This window comes from Corvus kubaryi, unplaced genomic scaffold, assembly GCF_017639235.1.
Source record: "Corvus kubaryi isolate FWS band 111438036 unplaced genomic scaffold, C.kubaryi_AGA036_p1.0 65169, whole genome shotgun sequence".
NCBI classification, from domain to species: Eukaryota; Metazoa; Chordata; class Aves; order Passeriformes; family Corvidae; genus Corvus; species Corvus kubaryi.
The window spans coordinates 49,618-73,708 of record NW_024581810.1 but is presented as its reverse complement, the minus strand read 5'-3'; the positions used below and the strand labels follow the sequence as shown (position 1 = coordinate 73,708).

The window sequence follows — 24,091 nt, the reverse complement described above, 5'->3', positions numbered from 1 at the left end:
TCACTTCTTAGGACCTTTGTACAGTTCTGACATCATAAGCAGCAGGTGCAGGGAAAAAAGCACAGAAGTAATTAACATAAAATTATATTACATTATGCCATCACCCAACAGGTGTAATAGCAGGTGATCTTTCTAATTATAATGTACTCCAACATTTTCAGGGCTATTATTCCTTCTACATAAAAACCTGTGAATACAAACCATTTTTACCTCATTGCACAGAGGCTAAAAGCCATGGCACAGTAATTGGAACATCCAATATTAATTCTCTGAATGCTCGTCTTGTACACTTTGGGAAAAAAATCAAATGTAGGAAGATTAAAGTAAGTACCTATTTTAATACAGCCAGGCCTTTAAACTAATCCATCTGATTTCTTTGCAGCAGGGCTGAGAACCTACAGCTCCTATTGTATCCGGGTCAGAGCCAAGAGTTTTTTACAGTCTCTGGGATAAAAGGATGTAATGAAGGGAAAAGGAAGTTGAACCAGAAACTCTGATGTTCTGAGGTGTTATTGAAGTCCAATTATTCTTCAAGAAAACCAACAGCTTCAAGAACTAAAAGAAAATACTTTGCAATAGCAATAACATCATCATCATCATCATCATCAACAACTTATTTCCCTGCCTGTGTCTTGTAAGAAAACAAGTCTCAAGGAAGATAGCTGGAAGTACTTCATCCTAAGAAACTAACTCACAGATGAATTTCAGCACATGGGATTCAATCTGAAAACTGCTGGGAGATCATGGCAGATAGAAAAATTGCTATATCTGATACATGAGTAAGTCCAAGGTAAATTGTTTACCTAAAAAATTTTGCATTTGTGAAAAAAACCCCAAACATTAAGGGAAGCTCACAGATTTCTTTTAGAGCTTTTACTAATGGACAATTTAACTGGCACCCTTCAGCCTTCATGAACCCTCAGTTCATAATTATATTATGATAGGATTAGCTTCATTTTGTTATTTTATTATTGAGCAAAGTGATTCCTTTACACCCCTCACATCTACCACCTATGCTATTTTTGACTGATGCCATACATACAACTGACAAGAACTCAAGACACCAGCGTCCACCAAAATTTCTGGAAGCCTCCAAAAGTAAATTAGCTGCTGCCATAATTTAAACCGAACTTTTTGCAATACCAAAATGAAGTTACTGAATGCCAAGCACAAAAGTAGAAATTTGTGTAGTGATGATGAGAAGAAACCCACCACACAGGCTGCAAACAATACAGATTCTTTTCAGAATGATCACTCCTCTGTACACAGCAACATGCACCATCTGCATTTCAATTCACCTCCTGTCTGGCATTTTTCTATAATAGGAACAGATATTTCTGATTTTTGAAGTGTGATTCCTCTGTCCTCCTCCAGTCAAGTCCCTCTAAATATGTTTGTGTTTCTCGTTACCTGCCCCCAGTCTAGCCTCCTTCACTCACCCACACCGTACTGTCCTCCTGCTGCTGGAACAACTTGTTCCAAAGATTCTTACTGAAATGGCGTAAATTCCCCAGCTCTTGCCTTCCTTCCTGATTCCTCATTGACTCCACAGCTCCTCTGTGGATCATTCAAGGTAATTAAGTCTGAGATCTGCTTAATTCAGCGCCTGACTTCTATGTGACGAGTATTAAGTCACTGGAGCTTCAACAGAGCTTAATAATGGGGTCCAGTGGGTTACCTGCATATGTAGGAATTACCCGTGGCAGGACTGGGCTCACACTTTCCAGATTAGGTGAGAAACACTAAAAAAATCCCCCAAAACCACTGCTACAGGCCCTGATAATAAATGAGGAAAGCCCCTGGTATCTTCAGATTGCCTCTAACCCTTACAGTTCCCACTGCTTGAGAACAGAGCAAAGTTGAATACAGCCTGAGTACTTTCCTCATTTCCTTACAGAGAATTATTCTCCACCACAATCAATGTACTTTCCCCAGGTCCATTTAGTTCCCAGTCTATGATTTTTCTCTGCATTGTTCCTTCATCTCTTCTTCCTCTTTTTCCACTCAAGGTTTTTCTATTCCATCTTTCCCCATAGTCTAAGTTCTCCCTATGAATTGTCTATCTGCTATCTTTCTTAATCCATTAGGCACAGAACTGTACTGACCACCCCAGCCAAAACCATCTCTCCCTTTACATTTGATGTGTTTTCAGCTTTTTGTGTCCTTCTGTCAGGTCTAGCTCAACTCCTGCTTTTATTCCAGGCAGGCAATTTCCTTCTCATGACCATGATTCCAGAAAGGGGTGTCATTAGGAATACAAGACAACTCCCTGCTTTCAAATCAAAGGCTGTGATGACACAGAATATGGACAGGAGGTGAATGACAATGCAGAATCAGAGAATATTCTGAGTTGGAAGGGACCCACAAGGATCATCAAGTTCAATTCCTAGTTCTGAGATAGGGGAGGCCTTGTGGAAGACAAATTATATTAGTAATGTAATGCCTCTGCAAAAAAGACAAACAACAAACTCCAGAGTATAAAGAATGATCTGTGAGATTAGGGGAGATAATGCTTCCACTCTACCTAGGAAAGCCCCCACTAAAGTACTGTGATCCACTTTGGGCACTAAGTTTTTAAGAAATATGCAGACCAGATGGAGAGAAGGCAGAGGACAGCAGAAGGAATGATCAGATATCTAGAAAACATGATCTAAAGAGAAAGACTAAATCAACTAAAATAGTTTTGCATAGGCCAAAATTAAAATTAAGGGAACATGTTTTAACAAATAGGTGGAAGGTGCAGAAGTACTTCATGTCCACTGGGGACAGAGTAGTAAGTATCAGTCTTGAAGTAGAGAAAGGGAAATTTAGGCAAGACATGAGGGAAAAGTTGCTTGTGGTTCAGACAGGTAAGATACTTCAGACAGAATGCCAAAACCCTCCAAGACACGCCATGGAATGATCAGATTTGAGAGAAAGCACAGTTGCACATTTGTCACAACTGGTGTCAGTCCAGCTCGGGCTGATTTTCGGAAGAGGAGCCATCTAGAGAGAGCCCCCCAAAACTCTGACCTGAGGCACTGGGTCAATAAATAATGCAGAGCAACTATTACACAGATTGCTGGGATGGCAGATAAGAGCAGAAGTGCAGGATGCACTGTAATTGTAATGGCATGCATATGCATTAATGCAATGCTTTATGCCTGTGCTTTGTATTGACAGCCACAGCATGAAACAGCAGCATTGACCATTTGGAAAAACCTGCTACACTTGGAAAATGCCCAGGAATTCTTATATGTAATAAAGCCATTACAGAAAAAATGTCCTTAGGAGACCATAAAGCAACCGATTACTTCCTGTCTTTGCATCAAATCCTCAAGAATCAGAAAGATATGCCAATCCTTGGTGGGAGAAAGAACAGGACACTCCTAATGGGAATACCAAAACATTGAGAATAAAATCCTAATATAGAGCATGGGAAATCGAACAAAAAACTGTAAAATATCATCTTTGAGGCTTCGACTTTTCACATTAATTTAAAAATGTAAATATTATACAGGCCCTTCTGACTTCAGCATGGATCTCCATGGGCAGAAAGCTGTGTCCACATGGACAATGGAGGATTACGAGCCCTTTGCAAGGGTCTCAGCAAAGAAAACCCAAATTGTATACACTCTTCACAAGTCAGTGCAATTAAAAAAAAAAAAAAAGGCAACGGAATGAACAACCACCTGTAACAAACAAAGACATTTATCAAGACCACAACATAAGAGTTTTAGGCAGATAAAAATCGTTAATATTGAGTTAAACTTCTACACTGAAGTTACAACCTCCTACAGCTACAGAAATTGTATTCTACTTTTCCTGTTTTGCATTTGTATGCACATACATACATACACATATTTATATATCTGCATGCAGCAGCCTGTCAGTGTCACCCAGCCTATGAAATTCTATAGACAGCTTTTGCTCATAAATCTGGAAGACACTTTTTCTTTCAGTAGAACAAACCCTTAATCTGGTTTCAATGAGTTGTAAAAGACAGCTCCTGTGATTCACCCCCTCCCCTCAACAGAAGCACTGCTTGTTAATCCAGCAGGAAATAACATTTGCCAGGATTGACAGCTGTGGATTTGTATTCAATTCCCAAATTAAAAACCAATGACAGGGCCTAGTTCAATGGAGATGTCAAGTAAAATAAAGAAAGTAAAAAACCTGCTGCTTTCTCTGTAAAATACAAACATACATACATTTTGGATAACAATACTAAAAGGTGGGAATGAGATATAATAGGATTAAAGCTGTGTGCAAAGTTTCTGTTGAGGGTTTTTTTTTTCACCAACAACTCACATTTTTTATTTTTCCACTTACATATTAATTTTCCCCTTTACTCCTAATGAATATTTTAAAACATGTTAAAAACTATTTCAATAACTATTTGAAACCCTGCAAAAATACAGTGTAATAATTTTCTCAGTCAAATCAGCAAAATCTTCATATATAACAATAATTATTATCCAATTCAAAGAAGCTTTAATTACACACTAAATACTATGAAGAGATGTAGTGGCACAGGTTCTCATGCTTCTGCAAAATCATGTTAAAGCTTAATCAGAGAGCATCTTGGGCAGTTTCTACTGTTAATCTGAACAATAAGAATCAGAGACGGAAAACACCTACCATAGTTAGGATGGGTTGTTTTCTAGTGCTGTAACAAACTGCTCTGAAGAGCCCAATGCAACTTTTCCCTGCTCTAATAGTCTTTGGAATAAGTCACAATAGTACGATTCTTCCCGGAAATTCAATCCCATAATTATCATACTGATTATATGATATTTAAAATTCCTGACATTTCTGTAAATACTCCTCTCACTTGCTAAAAATTATACCTTTCTTGTACCTTCAGATGTCCATGTTCCTCCAACACACTGCTTAAATTAGGGAAGAGGGAACATTCAGGCCACTTCAGCAATCTGTGCAACAATGAAATGCAAGGTGTTTTAACTTGCTGCTATTTACCTGTACAAAGTGATCCTCCTGAGGTCTGCAATGGAAACGCGATAGCCACACTCTTCCAAGACTTCCTCACAAGCAATTTCTTCTAAAGAAAGGCCTGGCTTGTCCACAATGCCAGCACAGAGTTCATAGGTGACTCCAACCACAGCAGGTAAGGGATTCTCCAGGGAAGCGAAGCTCTCCTTGTCCTGATTCTGAAAGACTTGAGGATGATGCCTTTCTACTTCACACATGTAAACAGCTTTAAAAAAAAACCCCAAAACACAAAAGAGAAAGATACAAGGGGCAGAATGTTAGTTTATTCATATTAAGTAGAATAAAGGGTGGTAGACAAATTTTGCCTGAAAATTCACAACCACGAGAGTACTTGAGAGTAACGAGGAATTCGCTGTGTTATCTGCTAAAATAATGACACACAAAACTGGCATTTTAAAGAACAAAGGTTCTCTTGCCACATCCATAAAATTATTCTTTAAACCCTTATTGGTACTAACATCATCTGAAATGAATTCCTGCACACCTTAAAATAAAAAAAAATTGAAAAGGGGAGCTAGTTCATCCAAGAAATTTAAGTGCCAGAAGCACCATACAGCTTCCATTTGTTGGGCAATGTGGATATCGGGACTTAATTTAAACTATGCAGTTATCTTGCATGAAAGTTGGGTTGCACATAAAGTACCATGTGCACAATGATGAGTCTTTCAGCCTGTCAACTCAGCTGTTATTTAGAAAGGGTATGAAAAGCATGTATGTTTGTTTGGAAAAAAAAAATCCTCTTTTGAACATATAGTTCCTTGCACAGATTCCTGTGTGGAGTCTGAAAAAGACTTCTTGAATTAATCTACAAACAGCTGCCACTGTAATGCACTCCTAAAGAAAGTGCCAATGTCAGATTTTAGTCCTTATTTAAGCAAAACCTCCCACTGATGTCAATAGAAGTTTTGCCTGAGTGAGAACTGCAGGACTGGATGTCAACACACGAAGAATCCCTACTGACAGACAACTCCAGATAGTTTTAAATTTAATATACAGGTGTAATTCCACTTGTTTGTTCCTTGAAATTTCCTTATGTCTGTCCCCTTGCTTTTCATGAAAGGTTTCCAAGAGAGTGTTATAAACCATCTTGAATGAAACTATTTTAAACTTTGAACCTGTTTTTATTCCATTAAAATATTTTACATGCATATTTCACATACACATAACATGGTTTTCAAATTAGTTTCTCTTTTATTTCCCATTCTAAATCTTGCAGAATTGATATAAAAGAACTCAGGTTTAATAGGAAACTTTTTGTCCTTCCAGGTACTGGATTAGCTCGGTATTTCTTAAAAAAAGGTCTCTAGAGAAATGTTGCATAACAGTGAAGTACCACAATGACTTCTTAAGCACTTGGTCTCTGAGGCAGAGTCTACACCCCAGAAATCTGTGCCTGAGCTCCTTCTGCAATGCTTGTTTTGACACCTCAGAAGTGTAGAATAGCAAGACCAGCACTTGAAAGGGAGATGTCAGATCAGTCCAATATCCAAAATCTAATCTTTCCCCAGAAGTCAAAACTTTCAAAGCTGCTTGTCTTGGGTACATCCAGGTCTTTGAGATTCAAACAGGTACAGATAGGAGTTTCCATTTCTTACTTGAGAGACATGACTTAGAGCTCAGTTTTCTTTTTAAAGCACAGCATGAAGCCAGAAAAAAAATTATTCCCTGCCAGCTCTAAGGGACAGCTCCTTGAAGGGTGTCTATTGTCATTATTCCAAAAACTTCTAAAAGCTAGGAAAATTACCATAAATGACAACCACATCCAAGATTTCTCTGTGACGAGCCAAATCCTCTGAAAGTTTTATTTCTTTTTCAGTACTGACATACCCATATCAGATAATTAAACAAAGGAACAACACATACATCTCATTAAAGGCTTTGGGCATTAAAACAGAATGCAGGTAAGAGTGTGGGGTACAGAAATATGAAATATGTGACCTAAAAGTGTAAAAGTCTTTTGTATCCCTGAAATCCATCCTGTCATTCCATCAGGCACCTGCCGTTCTCCTTCTCCCTCAGCACAACTGGGCTCTACGCAGATCAAAACCTACACTCCCAGAAGGACGTAATCCAGCAGTCCTCTTCAGAGCAAAGTCCTGTGATATGCCCACACTTCAAGCCCAGGAACAGCTTTTCTCTGTAGATAAGGAAGAAAAGAAGCAGTACCAGCCACTTCTTTAAGAGCCCAAGTATTAGAGCATTCACCAAGGAGTCTGATTATGAATTTAGTATCACCTGGCTTGCAAAGGCTCAAACTCAATTTCTCTCTCTAAGATAAGCAAAGCCTAGAAAGCCAAGCTGCCTGCTAATATCAGGGAACAGAGAATCTCCCATACCTCTCTTGAAGGTGCAAATCTGACTGCACAAGTGATGCACAGGGTGATAAAAACCGGATGGAAAAGCAGTGTGTGACCTACTGGCTAATGCACACTCTTCAGAGGGAAACCTCTCCTCTTCCTCATCACAGGTTGTCATCTTGCGGCAAATCCAGAAAGAGTTTGGAAAGCAGAATCCAGAAGCTCCAGCACAGTCACCCAGCCACTTGTCCCACTGTTCCCTTGTCTTCCTATGCTTCCTTGGCCAGGAACTGCCACTTCCTCATTGCTGGGCAATCTCCTTCATCGCCAGATGGACACGGCCATGAGAGGCAGCATGGCGAGGAATCAACCTGTGCCCAGAGGAGCTTCTGGTTGCACATCAGGAAGAATGACAAAAGAAAGGGTTGGCAGGCATTGGAAAAGGCTTCCTAAGGAAGTGGTGGAATCCACATCTGAACTAATTACCCTGGAGCCACTCAGCTGTAAGAAGCCTCAGAGCGGAAACTCCAGTAGAACTGACGTTCTCACCTTCCTTTCTGTAAGGTGGGACAAAGGATAGATGGCTCAACCAAACTGAGCAAATAAGATCACTACTGTTACTCAAAGCAGCCTTTGTGGGTGATACATATAGGGACTTGTTTGCTACCCCTAAACAGAAGAAAACAGCAGTAGGGACTAAGGAGCCAATGGGGTCTGGCTGTCTGGGGAAGGTGCTGGCTCCTCTCTAACTTCTGACTGCACTGGTGTTCCGTACGTCCTGAAACAGAACAGGGCTTATGATTCAAATCTTTGATACTGTTTACTTTAAGTCAGTGGAAAAACAAACATCACAATCCATAAGTCATTATACTTACAGTGAATAAACCAGAGTACATGCTCATAGGTCCTAATTCCAGCCCTTCCCAGGAATATATCATTTTATTATATTTGAAAATGTGTGGTCAATTGCCTACCAAAATAAGCATTGACCAATACCTTTGCAAATTAGTCATGGGTGAGGAACATATACAGAGATACACGTTTAACTTTCTTCTCTCTGCTCCTCCCAAATGTGTGATTTCATGATCATTCAAGATGATCTAAGCTCAGAGCACACTGTTTGCCTCACTGGTTGTGTGCTCCTGCCACCCCTCAAATCAGCATGAACTCCTTCAGCTGCCTGATCCTCAGACCTCCTGTCTGCAGCCATTCTGCTGTGGCTGCATAAAGGCTGCTGCTGCCAAAGGGAATGGCGTGGGAATGCAAGGACAGGGAAGGATGAGTGCCTTTACAAGCACCACAGACATCAGTGGGAAAAGCTGCTCCTGACAGCACAGCCTAGGGAAGGACGAGCACACATGGCACCAGCACACGTGCAGGGGCCGTGCCTGGAGAGCGAGCGGCAGCTGTTCACTCACAGCAATGAGTGATCGCCTTCCTGGTGGGATCCTGGTAGGATCTGGCAATGAGAAAAGCCTCAGCCTTTGTCTTTGCTTTGTGGAACAGGCACCAGGGCAGACAATAACCATGGAATGGAGATATAATTATAAATATAGGGACGTGAGTAATGTCAGGGCATGATTGTGATGACTGAGCTGCTGTGGGGTGTCTGACTGACCACTGTGCCTACGGCCAGGTGCCTGAGCAGCTCCAGCCCCTGGAATGGTTTAACTCCACAAACAGTCCACTCTTTTGAGGCTGATTTGACACTTCCATACAGATAATGCAATGAATGTGTTGCTGCTCAGCACATATATATATAAATTAATATATATGTGTACACATACGAAGGCTTCTCCCGAAAACTGCCTCAAAGAGAGCAACAGCTACAGGAACCCTTTATTCGCTGGCAAATAAAAGACAGTGGATTAGTGCTGAACAGATAAACAAACACTTTATACAAGGCAATTAGCACTTCATGAGAAGGATGCACTGTCAGTGTAACACTGCTGCACAGCACTGCAGAGGCTGTAATCACTGTCAGTAAGAAGGGGCAGTGTGACACTACCCTAGAAAGTTTCCTCTAAAGTCTACCATGAGCAGTCTCGAAACGGTCTCTTAGCAACAGTCAGTGAAATACCTTCTGATTTCTTTTAATTAACATGCAGAGAATATGCATTTCCTTTTTAACTTCCAGAAAGTAAATACTGCTTTGAGTTAAAATAACTGATACAAAAACTCAGAAAAAACCAAATAAGTATATTAACCTAAATTAATAACTGGTAAAATGAAGCTGTCCACATATTGAGGAAAAAGCATACAGTCCTGAATCTCCCTCATTTTAAATTCCCAACTATACAATGCACAACAAGACAGTAAAAATAAAAAGAATATTTCAGACAAAACAAAAAGAAAAATACTGTGCTTCTGTACAAGTAGGTCAAGAAGGAACTTCAAATTAAAGCAATTTCTTGCACGATCATTGTAGAGCTGTTTGTAATTTCATCCAAAAGAGGACAATAACCAGCCCAAAAGCAAAATATAAGACTACCCTGATCATTTGTTTCATCTGTAATGGAAATTTCCCTGGTTAGAAATTCTGACTGACTGAAAAGGATGGGCTATCATACAAAGAAACAGAATATAGAACAAAGATTTTATCACCACAGATGCACCAACTTTTAACTGCTAAACCCTTAAAAGCTTGCTTCACTAGAGAGCAAAAGTAAATCTAAAAAAGAGGATTACCTGGGCGGAACTGCTTCACCACAACAAAGCACTGCCGAGAAGTATTAAAGATCAGGATTGACACACTGAGGAGGAAAATAAAAAACCAAAAGATTAACGCTTTATGAAGGATTAATGCAGAACTATTAAACTTACATCTTGTGAACTTAATTGCAACTCTATAAATACATGTAAGATTTATTACTAAAGCCACAACCCAACAAGGTCCTTGTCCAAAATCCATCTAGAGGGATAGATAATGGGTCATGTTCCCAAAGCCCATGAGAATTTACTCAAAATTAAGTCACTTTTGTCTTGTGGTATGAAAACAAGCACCAATCAATTCCTTCTTCCCAACAGGAACACCACCACTACCCTCTCTTTCAGTCTAAGAATATTGATACTAGATAGCAAAAACCCCTTGCAAATGAAAACATATGTTCCCTTATATCAGTCTCAAATTAGGATAGTCAAAACCTCAGGCACAGTCTAGTCTCAATCAGAGCCAGTGAGTTCTGTACAAGCACAGAGCATCTCCTATCTGTAGCTACTTGCTGAGCTCAGGTTTCAAACCAGACACCATCCAAGTACGATTTTGTACAAATTTAAACTAGTAACTTCAACTGTTACATTCAGTGGTTCATGGTTGCTTGCAATAAATGTCATGGGGACACCTGACAGCCTGAGTATTTGGACATGCTCTGGATGTGTAGAGTACTGATGCTCTCTGCTTGCTTAACACACTCTCAGGTTTTACTAGTTTAAGAAAATGCAGACAAAAGTTTTCCTCCTTAGCTGGTAGCCCACTGCCAAAAAAACCCCAAGTGTATATTTTGCTCATTACCATGGCAGCATTCTCTCATTTGTTCTGCCTCACTGTATGCAATCGAGACGTTAATTCATTATTCTATGAACTCTACAATAGATTAGACTCACAATGGCATATTTGCAGGATTGAGTCAAACTTTCAACTTTCCTTGTAAAAGAACTGTATATTTATTCTCACTATTTGATTTAATAATGAAGTCTCAAGCTGCCAAAGAAAATGCTATCTGATGATTATTAAAAATAATGTTAATGTTTATTATAATAATATATAAAAACCAAAACAGAAGGGAGAAGTCCAGATGTTAGCATTTATATTCATGGTTGCTATTCTCAAAGACCTGTACTGCATATTGATGGCTTCCTGCCCTGGGATATGCCATTTGCAGGCAATTTTAAAGCAAAGGTTTTAGCCTTCGGAGAGGCCGGAGGAGAACATTCACTCTGTTTACTGGCACTGGGGTTCTTTCCGAAATACCTGGGAGTCTGTGTAGGTTGCTGGAAGAAATGAAGTTAAACCACAGACCACAACATTTTTAAGGTTACTTAAATATTATTCTTTTATTCTTTGAGTTTTTTTTTCCTTTTCACGACTGTTCCTCTCCCCAAAACGGTACTGTCTGAGGGCAGACACTGCACTAAATAAAAGGGAAAAAGGAATTACTGCTACTGAACCTTTGTTGTTTTGTCCATGGGCACTGCCTGAAACTGGAGAGAGCAGCAGCCTAAAACTGCTGATGAAGAGGAGAGTGGAAGCTTCCTGAAGCAGATGGTTGCCCTTTACCTTTCTTTACATCCACCACCCCAGGCCCAATCTTTCCTTTGGCTTGCCTTCTTCAGCACGTCTCATTAAATAACTCATACTAACTCATTAAAAATGGCTCAGCTATTAGACATTATTTTTTCCTAGGAGTCAATCACTTGAGATTTTTATGGAACAGATGGGAAAATTAAAAACAATCTGTCAGAATTAAGGAACAAGATCAAATTAGCTGGAAAGGAGTAGCAGCAAGTTATTACAATTGTCTGCTTCTCACACCATCTTGAGATGAGAGGGTACAGAAATGGCACAAATCTGTAGAACTTTCTATTTAATTACTTCTAATTTTCTGAGAGACTGACAAACAATTTTGAACAGAAATTTACATTTTTTAACAAACCACAACACACAAGTTCTATTATTTCCTGTCAGAGCTGGAGAGTCATGGAGGAGAAAGTTCAGAATTTTACCTTCTTAGGAGGGGTGTAACACTGGGAATGCCATTTGCTGTTTCTTTGTTCACAAGAAACAACATAACATGAAATATTTCCACAGGTCACCAGGTCTGTAACTTCTGAAAACCCACTGAGGGCTGCATTCAGGACAGTTATCTGAGTATTACACAAAGTTAGAGCAAGACAGTTCAACTGAGCTAAGTGGAGGAGCTTCACTCCCATTTTCAATGGGTTTCCTTATAATGACCCAAATGTGTGGGTTCAGATGTTTGGTCTGGCCTATGAGGAAAGTACTTATCTTCCAGAGTTTTAAACCACCATACAAAGAATTCACTACAAAATTAGTTTGAGATTGCTATTTTTATGGATGATACAGGCTACCAAAAAAAACCTACTACAAATCCATTAGTAGGTCCAAGTACATCTTTCAGTGGTACCATACCATGGGGTATTACAGAGGTATTTGATGTTTCAAGGCAATTCCCTTCAAAAGATTACAACCAGACCTATTTTAGGGTATTATATACACAGCTTTAAAGTGAGGAGTAAACACATAACGTAAAAAATTAAAACATCCACAAGGACTTTCATGAGAATCTCTGCAACTAAAAGATACAGAAAAGAAATTAAGCCAAAGCTGCACATTTGGGAAAAAACATACAGAAGCACTAGAAAAGAAAAAAAGCTCAGCCACATTTCCTAAAAGAGATAGTAATCCTAGACAAGAATTTAACCTAAAATGGATATCAAAGGTCCTAATGCAACAAAAGGCTTCATGCACCCATGTCTCAAACAGCAGCACAAGACCACTTTTTTGTTATATTTTACAAAGGAAAAGAATACCCTGATATAAAAGGATCATGATAAATCCCAAGCTTCCATCCATGCCTTAAAACAAGCTATAACACCTCTGCACTAAGGAAACACTGTCTCAGCTTAGACCCGCTAATCTTTACATTTTGTGTGGCAGATTACCACTTTTACCATATTCCACAGGTGTGTATCTTTGCTGGCTAATCCTCCCGCAGCTGACTCTGAGGGAAATCAGAGGTGTAAAAGGAGAGGTCAGGAATGTAAATGCCACTGATCAATGAAGGAGACTTGGCTCCTCCACACATCTGCCAGTAGCTGCATTAGGGACGACAACCAAACAGAAAAAGAACTTAGTAAGAGATGACAGGGTGTGTGCAGACACACTTCGGAGCTGCTGAAGACCACAGACCTACTCAGCCTTCAGCCCAGCCTCATGCTCAACTTCCCAATGCAGTAGCTCAACTTCTCACTGCAGTAGCTGCAGTAGCTTCCCTTTACAGATGAAATAAATCACTACTATAATTAGAGTAGTTTTTCCCAAAGAAATCATGCATGTAAACAGCTTACTGTGCAATGACGTAGAATATTGTTCTTTCTATAAATACAGGAACATTAAGAGTAGCTTAAAAACATTTTAAGAAAGATGTGAACCTAAAATGTCACATACAAAGAGTATTTAACCTGTACTTAAGCTGTTGTCGTACTCAAAGTTTGCAGTTGAAGTGTGTCTGGTCTTGGCCCATAACACAATGTTTTCTGAAAGGGATTCCAACTATTCAGTCAAGGCTGTCATGTAGCATTTAACCATTTAAACTTCAAAAAAGCCCTGACTGAAATAGGTATTAGGATCCTCTGATGGATATTTGACTTCCCTAAACTGTCTAAGTCAATGTGCAGAAATTACAGACAGCTGACCCAAGGACACTGCAACATAAAGAGTGCAGAACCTTAATTCCTCCTCTAAGACCCTTATCAAAAGAGAAAATATGCACCGGAATACAACCTCTACAGCTGAAAACACCTCTTAGAAGAGTTCAGAAAATGACTCCATTGTGTGCCATAGAAAACTACTTCCACATTTTTCCTTCCCCCAACACAGTACAGCTTTGTATTTATTGAAATCACAGTAACTGATGCTTTGTGATATTCCAGCTCAGCAGACATTTAGTTAGAAATACTACAACTTCACACTCTCAAACCTGAGAAAGGAAGGTGGTGTTTCATGGAGCAACACAAGACATGCAGCATTTGACCACAGCAGTTCTGAGGTAGGGGACAGATGAAAACTGACATCCTGTTAAAATGTGCACACACACATATGGACCATGCAAAGTTAATTCTTTTGAAATACATCCTAGGAACTGAGATCAGCAAATAAACTTCGCCACAGCTTCTTAAATATGTACTTCTAGAGCTCCAATACTTGAAAGAAGGTTTTTGGGATTAGGGGGCTTTGTTGATTTTTTTGGTGGTTTTTTAGGGTTATTTTTTTTGTCCAAAGGTTTGGGGTTTTTTTGCTTTTTGTTATAGTTTATTTTTTTCAGGTAATCATGCAATTTTGCCTTGTAGTCATCAATTTGGTAATCTGTCTTCATGATTTGACAGTTGTTAACCTGGGCTATAGTTAATCCACATGCAACTGCTGACACTTACTAACTGCTTTTCATGAGACAAATTTTCAAAATCCTTTAATAAATAAAGATTGATTCAGTCTTTCTTTATTCTTAGGTGCGGCTTTAATGCTGACTTTACAAATGTGAATTTGTAAAACTAAAAAATAATTTTAGAAAATCCCCACAGTATAGCAATCACAAAGACAAGGACAAGGCTCTCCTGTACTTCTCTCATTGAGCTAAGACTCTCAAGGCTGGAGATGAGGACTTTCAATGACAATCTTGTACTAATAACTAAAATGCTAATATGTTAAGTAATTGATGAGGTAACACAGGCAAAGAAGTTGACCTTTCTTAAATCCTTGTAAGAGCAACTCAGGAGCTGCTTGTGTCAAGCATGGGCATATGTGTGACACACACAAACTCTGATCAGAAATGAATAATGGAAGATAAAGCACCTAAAAAAAGACTGACAATGTTGAAAGCCAGGACTTCTCAGCTATTAACCTCAGCTACTTTCACCTAGTTTTAAAGGTTAAAAAGTATCTCAAAATTAGTTTAAAGCCTGTAATACCAGTAAGTGCTGCCTACAAACAATAATCTCAGCTCCATGGGGGAGACTTTAGGAACTAATGATGTATGATTTTTAAAAAAACACAATAAACAAACCAAAACAAACTGTCAAAACCCCTTCAATACCACTAATACAGAGCCTGCAGTATTTCAGTTTTCATTCTCAAAGAAGACAAAGAAATGGCAGATTCCAAAAGGAGACACAAAAATAGCATGCAGGAATAAAAGCAAGTAAGTGATTTAATCAATCCCCTTGACTCTCAACAGATATTTGGTTTTAAAAATCCCTTTGATACAATCAGAAGAAAATAATCAAATGTAGTGTGCAACCACAGAAGTATTTAGAGATGCATTCATCTCTGCTGGAGAGCATGTGAATATAAAACATATATTTCATATTTTTGCCCACAATGCTCATAAAGGAGAAAATGTCAAGATTTATGAATCATACTAGATGAAAAGTTAGTAAGAAAATATATAAATAAATAATTTAGAAGTCCCATAATTGTTTTAGCTTTGAAGTATAAATTTTTCTTCTTGATCTTATATTAATTTGGCTTTCTTTGTTCATAGAAGGTTGACAAATTGATTATTCATAGTTTGCCATGTCAAGACTATAATTCCATCTAGTCTTTTTAAACTATTATGTTCGAGAAACACCCCAGATCAGGATTAAAGTATGTTCATAAAATGCTAAGGGGTTGGAATGGGCCTTAAAGATCCTCTACTCCCAACCCCCTCTGCCATGGGCAGGGACACATCTCACCAGACCAGGTTGCTCAAGGTATTATCCAACCTGGCTTTGAACACTTCCAGGGTTGGGGCACCTACAACCTCCCTGGGCAACCTGTTCCAGTGTCTCACCACGCTCACAGTAAAAAATTTCTTCCTAATAGCTAACCTAAATTTTCCCTCTTTCAATCTGTACCCATTACTCCTTGTCCTATCACAACAGCTCCTGACAGAGAGTCTCTCTCTGGCTTCTCTGTGGGCCCCCTTCAGATCCTGGAAGGTGCTGTAAGGTCTCCACAAAACCACGTTCACGTTTGTAAACATGTGTCCTTTTCTTGTTTGAATCTAAAATGACTGTGCTTTCAATTTTAAAGTGATAATCAAAAACCACCTAAACTTGTTAGAGAGCCAACACTCAAAAGCAATTCTTTGGGAGGAGTCGACCTTCAAGAGGGCCTACTTCATCTTATTTCAAAATTATTTTTGATGTCCATAAGAAAAAATTGTATATAGATCCTGTGTCACTTCTGTATTCAAATTAACCATCCATTTCACAGCTGGACACATCCTGAAAACTTCTAATGTGGTCTCCAAAGCGCTGTGTTCTTCCTTTTATCAGCACAGCACCCAGGTCCTTAAGCCAGAGAAAACAGCCCCTTCGTTTTTGGAACAGAGATGTAATAAAGCTGTGCCCTTTGATTATTCTCCAGAGCAATTCCTTTAGTTTCCCAGAGCTTTAGCTACAATGCAGATAGTCCTGAGATTAAATGTGTGTGCTTGCACAATCTTTACTGGCTCATTTAAGTCTTCCTTCAAAGCATTTTGCATCTTTCAAAAGCCAACACCAATCCAATTGGCTGCTTAAAATGCAGCCTATTACAAAAGCAAAGCTATAAGCTCCTGACAAAAACATTCACCCTTTCATACTAATCACAGATAAAGTGGATTTGGCAATAGATAATTAGAGATGTCTAAAAGATTCCTGTATTCTGATGAAATTTGAATGCTTTCTCCAATACAACGTAAATATTTAATACTAAATAAACCCAGAAAAAAGTGGTGAGCCACTTATGCTTAAGAAAATAAATGTTACTTTAGACAAAATCAAAAGGAAGGTTGGTTTCAGTAAACTGAACTGCAGCAGGAAGTTGTTCATGACACCATAAAGCAGGAAGCATATGTTTGGTTAATCATCAGACCAGCGTAAAAATGGACTAAGAAGTGGTAGTAAACCCATATACATGCACTTTCAAAACACAATTTATACCTACTTGTAAAGTAGCAATTTGTACTTCTAACCAGAGAATACTATCAGGACAACTTCTCTGGAATAAACAATTCTCTCAGCAACCTATTTTCGTATAACAAAGAAAAAATAAAAAGAAAATTCAACTGCAAAATAAATGAGACATCAAAGCATGCTGCTCTCAATAACATTCCTTAAGTGTCATATCTTGGCCAGTATCCCAGGATACCCTTGGAAATGACACATTGCATCTCAATGGGATTCTTTCAACAAAATATTTTAGTAAATAAATTCAGGTTTTATGCTAACTTATTTGATTGAATACAGCTTTATGGGCATTATGTGCAACAGATGTCAGAGCCTGATGGGCTTTTGTTCCAATTCCTAATTATTTGTGAAACTGCCATTTATAAACACTGTCACATAGTAAGACCAATGAATAATCCACCTAAAAGGCCTAAGTACGACTCCATTCCATTCTGAAATGGCAAAAGTCAAAGTTTTAAAACAACACCAGGTTTCAAGGACAGCTCACAAAACAAACAGTTCAAGTGTTGTGCACTAAGGTAAGGAAAACCAGCAGCTTTGTTTATTACCCACCAAAATCCAAGTATGATGTGCTTAACACAACCTTTTGCCAGGTATAACTGCACAGTCTCACTACCATCAGTGAGAAACTGGTAGCTGTTCACATTTCCCCAGATTTTCCTACCTCTAGAATAATGTGTAAATAATTTCCACTTTTGCAAGAGATATTTTCAGCTAAAATAATAAAATACAGACACTCCAATTGCAGAACATTTCCTAGCTTTCCTAAGATTATTTTTACCAATCCCAAATGCAGGCCATGATCATGCTACTGTCTCTAACCCATGTACAAACTCTTGGCACCCTTCACACAGAACAGGTTTAGTTCAAAATCACACGAAAGCAGAGGGAAGACTCTCATTTCAGAGAATATAAGAGAACAAACACATTCATTTATTTTGCATATTATTGGAAACACTAGAAAATTAAATCCCTAAACTTGTAAAAAACCCAAGATGCTTCTAATCTGGATACCAGAAACCTTTATTCAGAAATTTATGATTAACCAGCCAAAATTCTTGTGTACCTGCTCAGCTGTAAGAGTTTTAAAGGATTCTATTCTTAAAATTAGGCAAATATTTAAGTTCCCAATGAAGCGATGCCCTCAATAAAGATTTTATTGCCATTTTACCCTGTTTCAGTGATACAGCAGAGAAGAGATTATTATATGCTATAGGGTGCTTTCATATCACATGCTTAAAAAGATGAAATGAGAATCTGAAAATTTGGCTTATGATTTCATGTTTCTCTCTGATAACTTTACAGCATCAAATACATTAACATTTCTCTCATTCCTATGCTTTTATTTAGATTGGATCCTAAGGTAACAACAGAGTAACTCATTTTAAAAGACAGTAAATACGCCTGCAGAATTCCTGGCACAAAAGCAGAGGATCTGTCAAGTCTTCACTTCAAAAAACGCCAAAAATGAACAACGAAAAACACACCATTAAGTGCATTTTGTTTGCAAATATCGTATGCAAACAAATACTGTAATTACTTGGGTTGAAGAAAACTAATAGGCTACTACATTTTTTCCTTCTAATACCAGGAAAATTATCATTATCCTGACAGCATCCTTGATAGACAGATATCAAGCCTAGACCTGAGCGTTTTCAATGACAGTGATTACAAAACATGCCTTCCTGGATTGTCTTATTGCTTATTGGTAAAAAAAGTTTCTTACTGTTTAATTTTAAAAATACTTTCCCCACCACACATAATTTCTCATTCTGCCATTGATTACTGACGAAATTAAATGATTCTGGCCTGCTCTGTAACGTTCCTTCACATTTTGTGATAAATGGTAATTTCTCTCCTCAGTTGTGCTACCCTCTGCATGAACATGCCCAGCCCTCATTACCTTCTCTCAGCTGTTATTTCCCTAAACTTTCCATCGTTTTTGTTTGTTTAACTATCTCCAGTCGATTTTAAACACTGCATTATCCTCCACACTATTTTTGAAGATAATCAAGAAAATTCCACATCACTGACACCCTGGAGGAGACATTACAAAGATAGACAAGGTTTGCAGAACAACAGCACATCACTGCAAGTAAAAGGCATATGCCACCCAAGATGCCACCCAAGAAAAACTTTTTTTTTTTACCTATAAGGATGTTAAAAAGCTGTATTTTAAAACTACTGTGATAATTCTTGTGGAAAGGAAGCATCTGAGTTAAATTTCATGGTGTCTTATAATACACTAGGACATAAACCAGAAAAATACATACAGGATTAAGTTTCCATAAAGCCCAAATGATCTGGCATATGAAATAGGAGAAGGAATTTAATCCACTCCTATAATGTGATCAGGGCACATGACTTCCACTCTGTCTCCATAGCTGCCTGCTACAGCCACCGAGCCAGAATAGCAACCGTGGCTCCTGCAGGCCACTTGCCCGGCTCTGGTGACCCATCCCCGGCCGGCTCTCGTGGCCAGAGCCGGGATGCAGCCACCTCCTGGGGCAGCTGTTGGGCTGCATTCCTTACTCCCCTCAGCCAGGGATTTCTGCCCTCGGCCAGGTAACTGCAGAGCACAGAGCCTGGATACCTTCATCTCCTCCTTCTAAGTTATGCTCATTTTTAACCTGCCTTGAGAGCCTCCTCCTGTTTGTCCCCAGGACTGGTACCTGCAGGATAGAACAAGCTGAGGTGTAGATTGCCTTGGTTTCCTTCACCTTGTAAACTCACTCCTGATAGAAAAATACATTTTTCAGTTGTCTTTGTAATAGATAAATTGTAAAGTCATTTTTTCCAAGGAAGCAAATTAGATTAGGAATTAATTTCTTTTAAATGTGAAACAAATTAATCTCTCTACTTTAAAAAAAAAAAAAAAGCAAATCTTGCAAGGCAGGAATACAAGAATAAACCTAATGGTTTTTTCATGAACAATTTTTAAGTCAGGAACTATTGCTGAGTCACTGTGACATGATTTTGAGGGTAAAACCACAGCATGAATGGGGTATGATGCACATGTAGAGCTGCAAGTTTTTCAGTCCAAATGCTTTTTACTCATCACATGATATTTTCAGAGGTGAGAGGAACTCACTTAACTACCTTGCACACTTCAGTCTCCTCAAATTTGTTTTCCTTTAAATGTAGTGAACTTTACAGTGCATTTTTCATCTTTCCAATAGAGAAGTAGACATAAAATTGTTTTGTCAACTAGGAAAAGGTACAGTTGTGTCCCTGTTCTCAAGCGTTGTTACTCAAAGCACAGAAGAGAGCACATGACTGTACACTGACCTTCATCTGTTCCCAAATTATGCCTTTTAAAAGCCTTGAATCTGTTTAAGGGGAGCTGCTGAAACCTGAAACGAACGTGGTCTATTGCTTTATAAAGTAGATGAATGTAGAACTTAAGTATTACATTTCAGGCTCTTACTGTACTAAATATAGCAAAATTAGAATGAGGGAGAATATAACTGTAACCTGAGTCTGGTTTTAGAGAATAATTTTTTGTTACAGGTATCGATGGTTACTCTGTAAAATTTAGTATGTTTCTATTTCTAACAGAAAATCACCACAAATTTGCAGAAGGAAAACGTTCTGATAAAGACTTTTATTTTTAAAAGCCAAGTCCTTAAAAAAAATTAACAGCTCTTCAGCCCACAAATCACACCCCCACAAATTGCTAACCAGTTCTGACAGACCCAAGTCTAAAAAGAATCTTGAAATACACCTTGCATCTAAATTTCCATTGCTTGCACTCTGCTTGATTTTCATCAGGATATGTGTGACCAAACACATCATTTGAGTATTAAAGGGAAAATCATACTTAATTAGAAAAGAAAGCAGTGCAGAACTGCAGAAAGCATCTTTTGCTGTGTGCCTAACACAACAGACCAGAATTATGTAGCACTTAGGAGCACCACCTCAATAAACTTGTTCTATAATTACCATGGAGAAGAGGTAATCAAGGATTTTTGCTTCTCTTCAGTCATTTTTAGTAAACTTCACTGTTGTTTCTAACAACATAATAAAACCTTCCAGTGAGCTTTGATAATGTTCATCTGCATGTTTCAGAGAAAGATTAACTTAAATCTGCCTCCATAGGACAAGAACAATAGTAAGCTCATTATTTTCCAACAGAAAAATGGCTTAGAAATTGGCAGATTTCTTGACAAGTTTGCAAATTTTTGACAGTTTTCAGATGGGAACTGTAACACTCATTAAACATTTAATATGCTTGTAAAATCATAGAAACCTTCAGGATGTAAGCAACTTTTAGAGATCATCTGATCCAATCTCCTGTTAAAAGTCACACTAAACTCTAAGTTAGGCCTGATTTCTCAGAGCCTTGTCCAGTCAAGGTTTGGACTTCTCTAAGGATGGAGATTCCTCAGTCTCTCTGGGCGAATCATTCCAGGACCAAACTACTGTCCATGGGTATGTCCTTGTGTCCTGGAGCTTCCTTCTGTTACAATTTAAACCTAAATATGGTAAGAAATACTGCTTCTTTTGTCTATCCTGACACTCAGTTCACTTTTGACAGCTAAGGTTCTGAAGGTTTGCCTTGGCCACAGTTTATTGTGTGACTAGTAATAAATTGCACATAACTATTTTTATCTTTAAGTGGCTGGGGGGATTTGGAATAAGCAACTATTTGTTCAACATAAATTACAGAGGTGACTTCAGGACTGGTAACTCTAGTTCTAAATGATCTTGGTCTTAAGAAAGTTCAGGAACCACATACTGTAGACTCATGCCCAGATCTGCAATAATGGAATGGAACGGAAAGGAAAAGTAATACCAATTCTGCTATTTTAACTTGTGCTAGAGTTACACCAGCCTGCATATGGTTAAATGATCTTGCCCTACTGCAACATATAGTGAGATTTTAAAAGATGACTCACACCCAAGGCAAATGAAGTGACTACTGCAGTCTTTGTGTTTTTGTCTTTGTATACTTTAATCAGCTGTTCATCCAAACAGTTGGAAAGGATACATTTATACAACAATAACTTCATCTCTCTTGGTAAATATTTTCCTGTATCTTCTGATACAAATCTATTACATATTGGCTTACATTGACCTAATTTGAAATGAGACAGAACACTGAGGTCCCAAAGGAACCCAACACACAAGCTGTCAGTTCACTATCATGCAGCAAGGAAGTCAGTCTTAAGCATGTTTACTTGTGCTGCTGAAAGAGGATGACAAATAAAGACATGGGTTAGACACAATGTCTGGTTTTGTATGATTACACAGTTGCTTTTCTATTCATCATCACTGAATTTATTATACATATCAATTCTATGTAAATATATAATATATACATGTGTTCTTTACTGATCTGGAATTCCAACATGCTCAGCTCAGGTAAACATACCTGTTATAAAATCTTGGAGCATTTAACAGTCTTACAGCATTTTCATAAGTAGTAAGTTATGAACACTTATGGAAAAGTGTTATGGAAAAGGGATCTTAATTCTGGAAAACATCTACAATTTTCCTCAAGCAGACATACACACTGGGAAATCCTGACCAACAGAACATATGTCCCAGAAACCTCTCCTCTTCTTCAATATTTATCCTTCATTAACAGTAATGAACCACTAAGAGCTCTCTCAGTATGAATTTCTCTAGAATCTTCAGCAACTAGTTAACATGACTTTTCCATATAACAAGCATCACAGCTATTAACATACAGCAAAATATAGGGCTTTAATGAATTATAAGGGATTTTGAATCTGACTAATGTATTGGATAATAATTGCCTTCCTAGTCACAAATAAAATTTACGTAAACCCATGGATTTCCTATGCAGAAAGTTCACATTACTACCTTTGGTGTCAGAAGCTGCAATGAATTTCCTTGTGAAAGAGTGTTAGACATTCTGCAGTTCAACAGTAGTCACTAATAAGTTCGGGTGGCAGCTGTTGTACATCTGAAGCTAACAAATGTTATGTGACCAGAGATGACTGGCATGACATGTGGCCATAGCCTTTTTATAAAGTTATGTTCTCAACTATTTTAAAAATGTCCACAAAAGTCGTTCAGAAATACTGTTCCCAAGAAGTTCATGGAAAACTGATCCTTTAATACTTACCCCACTCAGTTAGTTGCATATATTCACACATTATCACAAAGTGATAAACTAAAGTTTAAACAAAAATAGTCATACAAATTCATCTGGAAGTCATCTTCTCAGCACTGTGACTTGAGGCTGGATTCACTTGCTTGAATGGGCATATATTAAATTTCCAGCAATCAATTATGATTTCAGCCTTTGTATCTGCTATCATAAATTCAGGCACACGCCCATATGGACAGACAAAGTGCAAAGACAGAACTGTCTTCCAGGCAAATTCCAAAAGCAAGTGTGAAGTTCAGTATTGAAATATCACTCCCTCTTCTGCCCTCATTCTCAAGCAGTACAGGCATTTTTAATCTAGCTAATACTTTCCCAGTCCTCCTGAAAATTTTACCTTCATAATCTTTATATAGATAAAAAGTGTTGCTAGAATTTTATATTCCTCCCAGGTACCCACACACATCTAAAGACTCATGTCACAAAAAGACTCATGTAAGGACTTAGAGGGTTCCAACAGAGAAGAATTTCCCTAAATGTAACTGATTTTAGTTATTTAATGCACACAAAAAACACATCTCTTGATGTGGTTATGTTCATGTCACAATTTATTTTAGTGTCTTGCTACATTTTTTACATTTAATAGATTTAGAAAAGCTTTTTCTTGGAAAAGTATTGTCAGCCTTGCTTTTTATTTTTGTATTCTAGTACCTGAATTTTCAGCAAACAGATTAAATATTAATGCTTTTTGAAAGACATATAAATATTTTAGTTTGTAATAACACTAAGACTTGGTCGGTTTAATATATACCTTATTTGTTATAATCTTGTATGAACTGATCTTTGAAGTTGGGAGTTAATTGCTTTTCTTTCCTGATCAGAGAAATACATTTGGAAAGACAGAAGAAAGTCCTTCCTTCAGGTAATATATTCCCACTCAAAAAAGCGGATTTCATACAATCCAAACTTTCAGTTCCATCTTCTATGTAATCAT

At 38.1% G+C, this 24,091-nt stretch overlaps 1 protein-coding gene across 2 annotated transcripts in view; it reads right to left on the bottom strand.

Moving 5' to 3' along the window:
• LOC121673083 (uridine diphosphate glucose pyrophosphatase NUDT14-like) overlaps nucleotides 1–24,091 on the bottom strand; it is a 60,445-nt gene that overhangs the window by 7,960 nt on the left and 28,394 nt on the right. The window contains exons 1-4 of one of the 2 annotated variants that reach the window (XM_042046130.1): nucleotides 16,999–17,086; nucleotides 9,978–10,042; nucleotides 7,410–7,678; nucleotides 4,960–5,197 (exon numbers count right to left, since the gene is read on the bottom strand). In XM_042046130.1, the coding sequence (XP_041902064.1) occupies nucleotides 4,960–5,197; nucleotides 7,410–7,467 (296 nt within the window). In that variant the 5' untranslated portion in view covers nucleotides 7,468–7,678; nucleotides 9,978–10,042; nucleotides 16,999–17,086. Of the gene's footprint in view, nucleotides 1–4,959; nucleotides 5,198–7,409; nucleotides 7,679–9,977; nucleotides 10,043–16,998; nucleotides 17,087–24,091 lie in introns of those variants that run through there. The other variant, XM_042046129.1, reaches the window with a different exon arrangement.